General features: G+C 33.9%; 1 protein-coding gene across 8 annotated transcripts in view; it reads right to left on the reverse strand.

The window, feature by feature from the left end:
- LOC134844562 (synaptotagmin-7-like) overlaps positions 1-11814 on the reverse strand; it is a 37088-nt gene extending 25274 nt beyond the window's left edge. The window contains exons 1-3 of one of the 8 annotated variants that reach the window (XM_063861290.1): positions 11601-11814; positions 3755-4915; positions 62-584 (exon numbers count right to left, since the gene is read on the reverse strand). In XM_063861290.1, the coding sequence (XP_063717360.1) occupies positions 62-584; positions 3755-3994 (763 nt within the window). In that variant the 5' untranslated portion in view covers positions 3995-4915; positions 11601-11814. The other 7 variants (XM_063861291.1, XM_063861293.1, XM_063861297.1 and 4 more) reach the window with 7 other exon arrangements.
- Positions 11815-14444: the final 2630 nt, after the last annotated feature.

Raw genomic sequence — 14444 nt, forward strand, 5'->3', positions numbered from 1 at the left:
CGTTAGATGTGGATAATTTTTTTTAGTTCTTCCGCTAACAGAACAAATTGAAGATTCTCACCAATGGGATCGTCCGGTGACATTCTATCATAGTCCATGACAGTCAATCGAAGCACAGATCCAAACATCCTCTGATAGTCTAGACTCCTAAAGTAAAACTCCTCCTCCCACTTAGGATTGAGAGTTTTGAACCTTACTGAACTTTTGTGCCTCCTTTTCTTGTCTGGAATCAGTTTCATTATTACATAAGGGTCACTAAAGCCACTTGAGTCCATGGGTAGAAGGTTTTTAGCACAGAACAGATATATTCTCAAGTACTGAAAAGAATCGTTGTAGTACAGCGAGAAGTTTATTTCACCGCAATAGTCTTTCGGTTTTGACATTTTGTTCATAAAGTCTGAAAATGAATTGAGAAACGAGTCGTTTTCCGACTGGCCTGTCGTACACACCGACAGTTGAGCGACATCGCCATTCGGGGTGTCTACTTTGGAGGAACTCTTGGGAAGATTATTGTTGGCCGAAGCTTTCTGCGGTTCTAGACAGTTACTGTAATTTGAATTGCGTCGAGCTAGTATTGGCGTTGACTAAAAACAACAAGGATCTAATCATTTATCCCCAATGAAATGGATCAACACAAGCTATACATACTTAAACAATATTAATATTCTTGATGAAGATGCAAGCAATTAGTGTAACTATTGTTCATCTCCGTCCTTTATAACAACTTCAGTTTAAATTGCAAAACTTTTCGCAAGGATCACATTTTTTAATTTCCCCTTTGTTTCCAGTTAGCGGCATCTAATTTTGGCAGAAAAAACCTGAATTTTTCTAAAATGTGCTTGCAAAACATTCTACTATGCCAAAAAAGGTGCTTTTTTGGGATCTTGTTAACTATGCCCCCCCTTTTTGCTAGGGGGGAGGGGGGAGATAGTTAACAAGGTATAAAACTCGTATACGCTCAACTGTTCAATTAATTCTTTACAGGGGGAAGGGGGATTCGTTACAAGGTCATAGTGGGTTAGAAATAGTTAACAAGATCCTTTTTTTTGTTCAAATTGTCAGTTTAGGGTTTCGACGCAACTCGAAAAATTAAATTGCCAAACAAAAGAAAAAAAATTGGTCAGGTTTAAAACCGGTTTCTTTTGGTCAATTTTTTTGCTCTTTGGAAAGTCTTAGCAAAAAACGTTGCTGTTTTTGCTCAATAATCCATCTCAAATAAGCAGTCAAACCTCTCTAAATCAACACTTTGGAGCGATTATCAAATTTTATGCAGATTTCGACGGAATAATTGAGCATATTTTCTGGTCGTGTTTTTTTTCAGGATCTAAAATGTAATTGCTTTCTTATTCTTTGTTGTTTTTTGAGCAAAATGTGACATAAAAGCCATCCAGTGCGACTAAAGCAATTTGAAATTTGAAAAAGCCCTTTCAGTGGAGTCCCATCGTGAAATATAATGATGTCTTTCAGTTTTCTCTGAAAAGAAAACAAATAATTTTAATCCAACTAACACCTGTCATGTGGTTCTCATAAATTGGCAAGGGCTTTTGAGTCCTTCACACTACACGTCACCCGAAGGCTCTTTTCAAATGGATTTCACTAAAAGCGTGAGAAAGGAAATAAGCCATTGGGTTCAATTAAGGTGCATGGAGTTCAATTAAACGAAAAAAAAAGAACTAAAAAAGAGAAATTAAACAACAGACAGTTGCGTCAGCTAAAGTTTTTTTCACTTTTTTTTTGTTTTAACAAATAGACTGGAGAAAAAGCTTGAAGTCGAAACTGTATGTATCATTTAATAAAAATGCTTGTTGCTTTTAAATTAAAAAACCCTCAAGTCTTACTCAATCGAAGTGAGTGTGAATGAACTTTTAATTCCACAAAGAATAGATTGACAAAAATGAAGAAGGGTATCCATTCTAGCATTTTGTACTAAAGTAAAGCAATATTATTCTTTTCAGCACACGGATTGCATTAATTTGAGTGCTCTTTAATCTAAATGTTGCCCAAAAGTGTTTGAAACAAGTTTCCAATAAAGGTAAAAAATTTCATCGGGATCTTAAAATCAGCGCTTCAACCTGATACGAGCAGTCTTGTTCTTCCGACCATTGAAAATGGGGAGAAACATTGTCTTCGGGTGTGTTGTAAGTTTTTTCTTTTTTTTTGGTTCCCGCAAAAAATTGGGTATCACAAATCACAATAGGAATGGGTCAAGAGATTTATCATATTTAGCCATTTAGCAGTGATTCGAACGACATTAAATTTTTTTTAAAAGTTGTCCCAGGATCGAGAAAAATATTTTTAAAGTTTTTTTAAATTTTAGTCTGAGCAGTCTTGCAATAGCTGAAAAAACGCGTTTTCGTAGTTATCTCATCACACCGCGCCACTGCGCACAAAAAAAAACGACGCTAACTTGACAGAAACGAAAGACTGTTTTTTTAGAATGTGGTCGGAGTATCATGTGCTTCTTGAAAAATGACAGGTTATCCTTGTTTTCTTAATTTTTATTTTATAATTTTTGTAATTTTAGGGGCCAAATTTTTTACATTTAATGCGGTAACATATTATTGTCTTATAACTTGGTGTAGGGTTCAGAAAGATGTTTACAAAAAAAAACTAGAAATCAGAAAATATCTCAGGATTTTTTTGAATGGTTATTCAGTAAATTCATGTGGCAAACAGTTTAATTTGCATACGAATTTCTTTTTTGGTTCATTGTGACAGTGGATAAATTTTAAATTGATTATGAGAAAACTTTGAGCAAAGTAATAAAAACTAATTTATCGAAAAAACTTTTGAAGGAAACTTGTTTATAAAAAATCGTTATCTTGTAACATTCCTTGAGCCTGTTTTTGTAAGATGTCAGAGGATTATCATGAAAAATCTGAGAGGTGATTTCGGGATAGCACAGATCTATTACATTACACAAACTCACTAGGCCTAGAAAGTTAAAATCAGCATACTTTTTTAAAAACAGTATTAAATTATCTCCGCCTCTTAAAACGATATAACAATTATATGTTTTCAATTTTTTAAATTTTCAGGGGTGTTAAGTGAAAGTCTTGTAACAAATTTACTATAAAATGTGCTTTGTCTGGTCACTTTTTTTTCAAATTGGCGGCTTTCCTCGATTGATTAAATAATCTATTTGCCAACTACGCGTCAAAAGAACCTTGAAAATTTAGCTCAGATCATTTACAATAAATTGGTAGTGCGTAAAAAATAAAAGCTGCAAATAATTTTGAACAAAAAAGGACAAAAAACAGCTTAGAAAATTTATCGCACTCATGAAAACGCAACAAAACTAGGTATCAATTTTTACCTTTGTACCATGGTATCAATTTTATTTCTTGTTTCGAGCTTGATAGAAAAGTAAATATCACTTTACAGCGCTTTCAATTCAAAAGACTGTTTAGAGCAAAAAGAATATAAAAAAGTCACCCAAAAACAAAAGATAGATCACAAGGACTTTACTTTATTCCTCCGGGATATATGAAATTTAGGATCCATTTTTGTTTGAAAATGAAAGTCATGCTTAGTTTGCTCTCGACAATAACACTTTTCGTTATATGAGAGCGCAACTCACTTTTAATGTAGCAAAGGAGCTCAAACTTACTTAAAAGTGAAAATGAAAGATCAAATTGAAATCAGGTGCCAGCCGGCATCATCATAAGCGTTCGCTTGAATCCTCCCCGTTAGATATATCCCCTGTTTCTTGGCCCTTGGTGGTTTGGTGGTGTAACAAAAACAATCTACTTACTCCTGATTTCTTGGAAGGTGATGTGTCACTTGCTCGTCTAATGAGCTTCGAGGGTCCCAGTTTGATTGGGTGAGGGTGGGGCACCAGGTCTTGGGACCCTTCGTAGCCCGTGTCATTGTCACCCCCAAACTCTAGGGGGTCGTGACTGTGAGGAAAGCAGCAGGTAAAAACATCCCACACGTTAGTACGGCGCCCGGGACGCATCAGCCTATTGTGCTTACTTTGAAGCGACAACGCCATTTCAACGAGAGAGAAAACAACTACAAGTCCAATCTATGAATTATTTGAAGGTAGATAGAAAAGTCGATATGGCTAATCAGTGTGCAGAAACTAAAACAGTAGTGAGCTGCTTCAGTGAAAATAAAAACAAGCGTCAAAGAAATTCAAAGTTCTTGTTCCTTCTGGCAAAAGGTTTGAAACCAATTGAGATAAAAGCCAGGTAAAGCGGTAGAGACGATAAAAACAGTTGTTGGTTTGATAACCTCAAATGAATCAAGCTGAAAAAATTGACCAAATTAAGTCTTAAATGTCAATTTTTGGTATTTATAGTAAATCACAAAGCTGTTGAAAACTTTTTCTTTTATCATCACGCCGTCAGCTTCAACTCTTTATTTTTTCTCAAAATAGTAACAATAGTTTTTTTTGAAAAATTGAGAATTGAGCTGGTCGGTTTTTAAGGGGAGGGTATTGAGGCTTCAGTTCTTAATGAATCCATTTTTTTATTTTTGAAGAAAAGTAGAACAGGAAAAAATTTCGCTGTTTCTAACAGAAGGAAATAAGAGTCAGAAACAATAATTGGCGTTTAATTTCGTATTTGGAGTTCAAATGATGAAAATGGAAACGGAAATGTAATGAAAAAAATCGAGCTAAATTTTCGAGCATTGATACAATCGCTATCAGATGATTTATTTGCTGAAAGGTTGTCAAATTATTGAATTGCAGTTATTACGCTTCGATAAAAATCAAACATACCATTTGCTTGTCCCAAAAATCAGGCTACGAATTTTGATATGTCACCAACAAAGTCTCATATAAGCGTTGTAAATTTGTCGATATAATCAGAGATAATGTGAATTATCGTTGAATTATCATTTGACGAAGGTAATAAACTGATGGAATGTAATTCGTTCCGTGTCATCCGTGTCAACTGGTATGGTAAAACTAAACATGTTGAATGGCAGTTATCAACATTTATCTCTTTTTCGACCTCGTAGCTTGCCATTTTTTATTTGTTTTTATGTGTCTGTTTCCGTAAAGAATAGATTTTGCAATGAGTGGCGAACAACTTATTTTTATTTTTAGATTACTTATCAACACTATTACTAGGCAAACCGAGGAATTATCAACCTATGGTCCAGTTATGATTAGAAAAAGTGTTATTGTTTTATTTCACCCATTTGAAAAAAATCTGCAGCTTTTCCTTATAATCGATATACTCCTACTTCATAGCTAACGTGAATCTGCTAATGAAAAACTGAAAGAGCGGCACTGCAGCATCGATTTTGCCTCAGTGAAGCTTTCAACTTCATCCTGCAAAAATAGAAAAAAGCTTCTGTGTCAATTTTCAGTTTTGAAGGTATTTGAAAGGAAAACAACAACTTACCGATCAATTACCAAAACGAGACTAAAAAGAAATGAAAAAAGTTCTGATTGAGACTCGGAGTTAAAAAGCAATGTAGTTGATCACTTGTTAAGAAATACGATAGTAGAAAATGTCTTTTAAAAGAGAAAAAATAGACAGCATTTGAACAAATACTTTCTGTGGGCAACCTGAGAAATTGAAGCAACTAAATGTCTAAATAATACCATTTCCCAATGCAATGTTTATATTACCTCTTTTCCCATCCAAATGACTCCTTCCCCTTTCAACGCAATGACAAAAGAGAATATTCGAGTTGTTGGAAAAACGAAAAAATGCAAGAAGGGGAAAGTTGCGGATATATTTATGATGTTATTAATGTGTGATTAGGACGGATTGTGTATTCAGTGGTGCTACTTTTTCATATATTACCTATTTATTTTTGCACAGTAGAAAATTTGATACATCAACAACAATTTTCAACCAAATATAAAAGTAATTTTTTAAAAATGATCTAAAAGCATATACGTTAAAAGTATTTTGTAATTAAGCGAATGGATGGAAAAAAATTGAATACTAAATGTTGAGTTGACGAGGAAATTGTCACAGAATGTAAAATTTGATGATGGCACGGACAAAAAATATCGATACGCTCATTGTTCAGCCAGAAAAAGAAAATAAAGCAGCGAACTATTCAGTTGGAAATAAACAATCCGTTGCTTGAATATCCACCTTTCTTTGATCCAGAAACGTCCACTGCTCTCATTATATGGATGGAAGCCTCGCTCATCCTAATACAATGGCCCGTGAATCATTAAATGGAACGAGGTTCAAGAGAATTTATACCATCCTCAAGATTGCTTTTGTTTTCCAAATTTAGATTTTATTTTTCAAGATTGCTTTTTAGATTTAATTTTTCAAAGAAGAACATTTTACAAGAGCGGTCAGTGGCTCAAAAAAACTTTCAAAAAGCGACTCATACTTTGTATCAGGTTCAATAAAATCCAAAAACAACTTTCGGAGGCGAAAATGAGCGTTAATTTAAGATTAAGAAACCAGCAGTTGCTGATACCTTTGACTTTTTGCTGTTAGAATTGGCATTGATAATTGCTAATGGCCCTGAGAATTGGCGCTAGTAAAAATGGCAATAATTTCAAAAAAATTGTAGTTTATTGACATTGGACTTACTTTTTTTACATTGCATCCCGAATCACGCTGGAAAAAATTGCAGCTAGTTTTTTTTCTAATATAGTTTTGTGCATTATTTATTTTTTCTGTAATGTATTGATGGATTTGTTTTACAAGAAATATAGAAATCTGATTTAACTATGATAGCCTGTTTTTTAAATTCATGCTCTTTCTAGCGTCAAAAGTTCGTTCATATAGAATTTGAATACCCAGCTGGTGTACGAGAAGCACAGATTGCATCAACTACAAAACCTGCAAAAAAACAAGAAAATATCAACAAATTTGAATTTTTTAACACTTTGTTTATGATGCTGTAAGCGTAACACAAGTTATTATCGCGCTAACAAAATTGTTTCAATCTGAAATATGGCAAGCTAATTGTTGATATCACGACTTAATTTTTAAAACTAAATGAAATTTCAAAGTCGGAGCAGTCAAGGCGTAGCAATGATATACCAGCACCTATTGTTCGGACTTTCAAAGAAAGCGAGTAGCTTTTATGCTTGGGGTTGATTTTTCTATTCAGTCATTGTTCAGTTTTTCAATTTACGTTTTTGACGGAAATTTTGTCTGTGATTTGAAAAAAAAACAATGATGCCTGGTGCTCATATGTCAAAAAGGTTTACCAGTGATTATTTTTGTATTTTTATGGAGGTTTGACAATTATTAAGTTGGCCAATATGAAATAATTAACGCGCGATGTTTTGTATTCTTACACCACGCGTAAGCGGCAGACTAAATCTCTTCAAATTGATATGTGGTAATCATTTTGTTTTATTGTTAAAATACGATACGCTAAATACGTCCTTTTGTACTTTTCCATGTGGACAATAAAGTTGAAAAAAAAAGTGAAAAATAAAAACTTTTTTTTCTTTCAGGATTATTTTCAATCAAAATCGTTTTAATGGGCCTCTAAGTGTAATTCGACCATTCGCCCTTATATAGAATCAAACTTTTGTTTCCGACTTCCGAAGAAAGTCACGGACTATTTGTGCTCGCGCTTGTGTTTTTCTGCAGACAGAGTTCGAGTTTTCTTAACCAGCCATTTTTGACGGAATTTTTTAAATATCAGTCGAAACTATTGTTGTCTTCAGCCTAAACTTAAAAATATATATATTTTACCTGTGATTATTTTGTGTAAAAATATGGGGGTTCAACGATTGCCAACTTGGCGAAATTGGGACAATTAAAGCTTGAACTTTTTCCAAATGAGCTAGGCTATTTGTGATGATTGATACGTTAATAGGAGCAAACTCTATCACTTTGATTTAATTTGGCTTGTGTGGGGTTGATACAAAATCTTAAGAAATTTTTTTAGGCGAACACTGCTCCATAGACCTAAAAATGCAGTCGGGATATTCAGGTTTTTGCCCGGATACGATAAATCTTGTTCTATTTGGTGTTCAGTTTCGCAAACTACTTAAACGCAAAATTAATTAATTTTCACAATAATTGGTTGGAAAAATTATTTACGAGGTATATAAAATTCACTGAACTGTTTGAAGTAGCAAACAGCTTCTATGGAATAAATCTATTGCTAACGTTCCTGAAACAAATCACCTTTAGCTCGATGCTCTTACCAAACGTACCTAAGAGCAGCAGAGCAGAGTTAAGCCGAGCAAGTGTTCGCTACTTACCAATGTCTTATGGATGTGATGTTTGTTTGCTAGCTTTGCTGAACAATAAATTTCAATGAATTTCCTAGACTTGAGAGCATTTTTTATCACTTGATTTTTTTTCAATGTGATTTTTTCTGTTTAAACTGACTTCATGCGTTGCAAAATGAAAGAAGATGGAAAAAGAAAAATCTAAAATGAGAGAATTTATATTAATATGAGAGAATTTTTTCTTCGGAATGAAAGAGATATCATTTGGGACAGATCGAGCCGGACGTTCTTTCCCTCAGAAATTGGACAAATTCACCGCCCAATCGGTACCGTGTTTGGTTCAATTTTACAACATCCATTTTACTCAAGTAGACCTTAATTTTTTGTATAGGAGCTTTCGGCATCAAAACAGTCTAGAAAAGGGGGAGGAGCGCACACCAAAAAAGGCACGACGTTGTCAAGAACATCCAAGAAAAGCCAAAAAATGCTTTCTTCCTTTTTCGTTGAAATTTGCCCTTCAATACAAAACATTTTGTTAAAATCTGTTCTTTTTAGTGTTCTAATTGATATTTTTAAAGTCCCCCTTGAGAAATATTTTACTTCTGCTTCTGTATACGACCAAATGTTTTTAACTTGAGAATCTATCCAGGCAAAGCTATAATCTTACCTTTCTTGGCTATTTTGGAGTAATTAGGCCTGTTTAAAATTCAGCTGATGTGACTATAGAAATTTAGATTTAGAGCTGCAATGAAACAAATAATTTATTCCGAGCGAAAGGGGGTATTTTTTTGATAAGAATGGTAATTTTATTCGGCATTGTTTTTCCTAACGTTTAGTAGATTGTTTTAAAATCAAACGATTGGTCGTAAATTAAAAACAATAAAATGCAAAGTAAACGCTTTCAGTCCCACTTTTAGGGACGAAAAAGTTCATGAGTACAGCTTGCTTTTATTTAAGCATCTTAAGTTGAAAATGGAAAATGCTGCTTATTTTGTAAGAGCTTTGATTGATCTTCTATATACCTGATTCTGTTTCGAGCGCTTTTAAAGGGATCGCTTTGGGGAGCTGGGGAAATTAATGGAAATAAGAAATATAATGAGGCCACTGCCTGCTGCGTTTTATCTCGGCTAGCTTCGATTTCCCTGGAAAATGAATAAAAACCTTTAGCAGGTATATTTTGATTTTCAAAAAATCAAAGGATTCAGCTGAAAAAACTACCAGAAACAATAATTACAATTTTTAAAAACCCAGGTGAAACAAAAGTTTTCAAATAAAATGAATGCAATTAATAACTTGAAGCCTAATGAACTTTTCAAATCAACTAAATGTAAACAGGTTCAATTTGCACTCAAATAAAAAATATAGTCAAAAGTGAAAAAAACGTCTATGGTTGATAGGGTATTCGACTTCATTCAGACGCATCCTAGAGGAAGAAAAAATAGACAGTGCCCTGGGGACAAGAACCAGATAGTAGCTGTAACACTTCATATCATATACTCACTTTCTTACGCGGCAAAAAAAAATTCTGGGAAAATGAATTTTGAAATACAACAGAGCCGAATAGAAACAAGGATAAACGGTTACTGTAGAAGTAGCGCAGATTTTTCTGACGATATTCTTCATATTCTTTTGTTTTCAAATTACCCGCACTGACAAAAATGGATTAGGATTGATTTGAGTATGAAAAAAGTACGTTGATTAAATTTAGATCGATTTTAGTATGAAAAAAGTACGAAGATTAAATAAAAAAAGATGAAGATTGATTTGGATCGATTCAAAATCGACTTAAATTGATCTTAAATCCCAGCTAAAAAAATTGATCCAAATCGATTTTAAACCAATTTAAATGCATTTTTTCCAGTCAAATTTTTTTTCTTTTTTACATCTTATTTAAATTTTTCCAGTCTGAATTTTTTTCTTTTTTACATCTTATTTAAATCGATTTTTTTCATTCGAGTTTTATCAGTTTCAAATTTTTATTGCATTTACTTCTTGCATATCATTTTTCATTTTTCATCCATAGCGTTTTGTAGCATAAAAAGACCAAATAAAAAGACCAAAGTTTTGATAAAATTCTATGATTTTTTTGCATATTTTGAGTTCAAAAACTGATCTATAATTACCCTTTTCTTGATTCGTTTCATAAGTTGTTGCTTAAAAATTGATTTACTTTCATGTTTTTCTATGACTTTATTGCATCTTATTGAGATCACAATTTAGTTTTACCTGACCTTTTTCTGGTTTGTTACACAAGATATTGCCCATAATCTGATTTACAATGGTTTTCTATGATTTTATTGCGAATTTTTGAGTTTAAAACCTGATTTATGTGGATAATTTTAATGAATTCTATGACATCTGGCAAGAGTGTTTATGTTTAAAAAATCGAGAATAAAAAATTTTCAACAGTTTTTTAAAGCGTATGTTTTTTTGGCCGTGTTAGCAAAAAAATCGATTTTAGTGTGTCGGAAAATCCATCGAAATCGATTTAAATCGATTTTTTAGACACTTAAATTGATTTAAAATTTTCGAAAATATCGATTTAAATTGATTTAAAATGGATTTAAGTGAGATTCTGATGGATTTGAGTGAGACTCCGATGGATTTTAGTGAGTCGGAAAAACCATCGAAATCGATTTAAATCGATTTTTTAGACACTTAAATCGATTTAAAATTTTCAAAAAGATCGATTTAAATTGATTTAAAATCCATTTAAGTTCGTAAAATGTACAGGGTTAATCGATTTGGATCGGTTTAAAATCGATTTAAAATCAATTTAAATCGACCGGAAACCATTCCTGACAGTGCGGGTAGTGTCGTTTTTCGTGCGTTGTGTGATAAAAGGATCTAAACGAATGCCGAGAACAAATAAATTTAAAAATCAACATACTTTTTCAATTTTTTTGAAAAGTTGCAAAAATGTTTTGAATTTAAAAGTTTTAATCCCAAGATGGCTTCGAAAACTTATTTCAGTGGATTAAAATTAAATTTCAGAGCTTCAATAAAAGTTTCATGGCTGATCCTTTCATAATAAGCCTGCTCGCTTGCTTCACTCGCTCGACATCGAACAAAAACTTTAAGATTGCAAAACCCGTTTTCCGTTTTTCTCAACACCGGGACAATTTTTTTGAAAAACTGTCTTAAATCGTTGGACTTACGATTGAAAGAGCTTTAAAATGATATATATTATGAAAATAAAAAAATAATAATACAACTCGAATACAAAGTTTTTCCAACTTTCAATGGTTTGAACAAAAATGAAAAGCTGAGAAGGAATACACATCAACCGAATATTGTGCAAATGAGCAATTAAATATCAGAAAATTTCAATTGCTAGAATTATTTAGATATCAAATATTTACAAGTATATTGATTTCTGGTTAGGTCTCTTTTCTACCAAAAAGGAGTCTATTGAAACGCTTTGAAAAATGTTTTCTGAATAAATTAGATATTAGATGAAAGGTTGATTTACCTTTAAATACCGCATTAAAATTCAAAAAATAAAATGAAAAAAGGAATTCATTCACAGAGCAATAAGAGTGTTTGTCTGCAATATTTCAGCTGAATCGGCCTTTCATTTAGAAAACTGTGAATAAAATGAAAGGGAGAAGCACATGAACAATTATACAGCAGGTGTATCTTAGTCTAACACTGTCGAATAATTCACTAAAATTGCGTTCAAACGGAGATAAAAGATTCCAAAATTCATCTCCGTGTCATATCAGTGGAAGCATAATGATTCGATGAGATTGTTTTGACAAAAAAAACCATTCTTCGACTTTAAAAACGCTCTGCTATGCATAATTGATGAGGAGATATATGTCATTCCTAAAGACGGTGCCCTGGTCAAGGTACTCGGCTTATGTTTCGACTTTCTTGGCGATAAGTTGGCATGTTTGGACCACTCTTGATCAACAGTTTTTGTTTTTCGATTTTCTCGACCTATATTGATGTTAAGCTTTTCTCGGCTAAAAATGATCAACTTTTTTTGATCTGTTTCAGATATATTTTGACCAGCTCGACCAGAATCGTCTCAACTGAGCCGTTCTTGATTGTTTGACTTATTGACTAAAGAAAAACGTGCTCTCTTTTGCTCAACTTAGCCCAGATATGCTTCGACTGGTTTGACCAGCAAATGATATGTATCGACTTTTCGAATTTAAAAAAAAAAACGAGCCAAGACATTTATCCTCCAGCAAGATTGAAGAATTTTTTTTTACAGTTTGGCCAAGTTTTCGACTTTACGACTGTTCCAGAAAATCTCAAGTTTTGGCTATCTTGATACTTTTTTTCCGCTTGTAGCATATCAATGTTTTCAATATAAATCTTTTCGCTCTTTAGTATTAGAAAGCTTTAATATTAAAACTCTTTAGTTGATCATATTTTCATTGATCATAATATGAAGTGGACAGACAGCACAATTTTTTCTCGCACTTCTGATGGATACAATCAACAAGCTAACATCCAGAAACTCTTACAAGCATTACTTTCGATGAATGATTTCATGTGTCGTGCAGTGACAACCTAGCTGATACTGGTACTCGTCGTTTTCCTGCTGAAGCGTTGAAAAATAGCAACTCGGTCAGGTGTCTTTACTTCCTCGAGTGCACAGGATGACCTTTCGGAAAAGATTTGCAAGTTACTCGGCGAGTTGGTCTCAAAAGAAGCACTTGCAATCTGAACGATGGAGTGGAATTTCGCTTCGAATTTAAAAGCTAACGAGCCGGTATTCATTTGGGAACAGTATAACTTCCATTCAAAATTTCAAAGTATAACCACCCAAAAGAAGGATGAGGTTGCTACCGCGTCATTGAAACATATGAATGGATAATGCAATAACAGGTCCGCTAAAGTTACTAAGTGTTAAAGACAAGCAGATGCGAGTAGCTCAATCAGTCGCAGTTCCGACCTAAAGCAAAATCTGATTAGCAGTCAGACCGTCAAAATGTCTAACCGAATAGCTTCTTTCGCGTCATTTATTGGTAGCGACGCTATCGCATGTTCCACGGCTATATCCGCCGCCTCGCCGCTGTCAAATTTGAGCTCAAGCATCCAATAATTTTTGAGAGCAGTAATTTTCTCGTCTTCTCTTTTCTAACGTTCTTCTATATGCTTCATAACCAGCAATGTATTTATCAACTTCGTGCAGTTCTGCAAAGTTCGTATGCTAACATTGTGCTCCATGCTACCCTCCATTTTGTTGAACGCCGTTGGACCAAGCGTAGAAAAAGTAAGGCAAAAGTATTCCAGCCAATGATGGCTGACTTACCAAAGAATATTTGAGCTTTCAGCAACCGCCTTTTTACCAATTCTGGCGAAGACTTATTTCGGATCTTTTTTTTAGGATCCGCCAAAGCTCTGAAAAGCGTTGGGGTTTCCTGAATTTTGCTTGACGACGCGTGGAGTCCATATAGGAGTCATTCCGTGTTTTGACACTAGTTCTTTCGTCATAGGCGTTGAGCGCATCATTTCTAATAACGGTCCATAAACGGAAATAACTCTCTCGGCTCGGCAAACGAACTATTTTAGGCATCGATAATTGGAAAAAGCATGCAACGGCGTCAACGTGGTCTGAAGACTGGTGATCTTTCGTAGATATTGTACGAGGGCATTCGTCGTGTTCATTACCCGTTGGCCCGAATTACAATGTTCAATCACGGCAACGACAAGTTTGTGCGATCCGATGTTGTATGAACGTCGCACTTGATCTTGCTTTTGTAGAAGCGGATGATGTAGGAGCCCCTACATCAGCGGCTTTTGCAGGGGCCCTGGCCAAGGTACTCGACTGATGTTTCGACTTTCTCGGCGATAAGTTGGCATCTTTGGACCACTCTTCATCAACAGTTTTTCTTTTTCGATTTTCTCGACCTAGTTTGATCTTAAGTTTTTCTCGGCTAAAAATGATCAAGTTTTTTTGATCTGTTTCAGATATACAGGGTCTTTAAGTTAGAATAGTTTTTTTGAAACGTCTATAACTTTTAAATGGAACATTGGATTTAACTGATCCTTTTTACATTTTTCATATAACAGATTAAGATTTTTGAACACGTACATAAGAGTTATGATAATTTTGAACACGTGGGAAAATTTACAGCGGGAAAAATCTTACGTCTAACAAAACATGTTCACGCATACTCAAAAACAACAACATGGAGAATCGCGAAAGAGCTGAATTTAAAGCCATTTGAGATTATCAAAACCCAGAAAATATCCCCAGTCAATTACCAAATGAGACATACTTTTTGCCTTTGGTTTATCAACATGCTCAATTTGACAACCGATTTTGCCTCGAATGTCATCTTCTCCGATGAAAAAT

The sequence above is a fragment of the Symsagittifera roscoffensis genome, chromosome 4, assembly GCF_963678635.1.
Source record: "Symsagittifera roscoffensis chromosome 4, txSymRosc1.1, whole genome shotgun sequence".
NCBI lineage: Eukaryota > Metazoa > Xenacoelomorpha > Acoela > Convolutidae > Symsagittifera > Symsagittifera roscoffensis.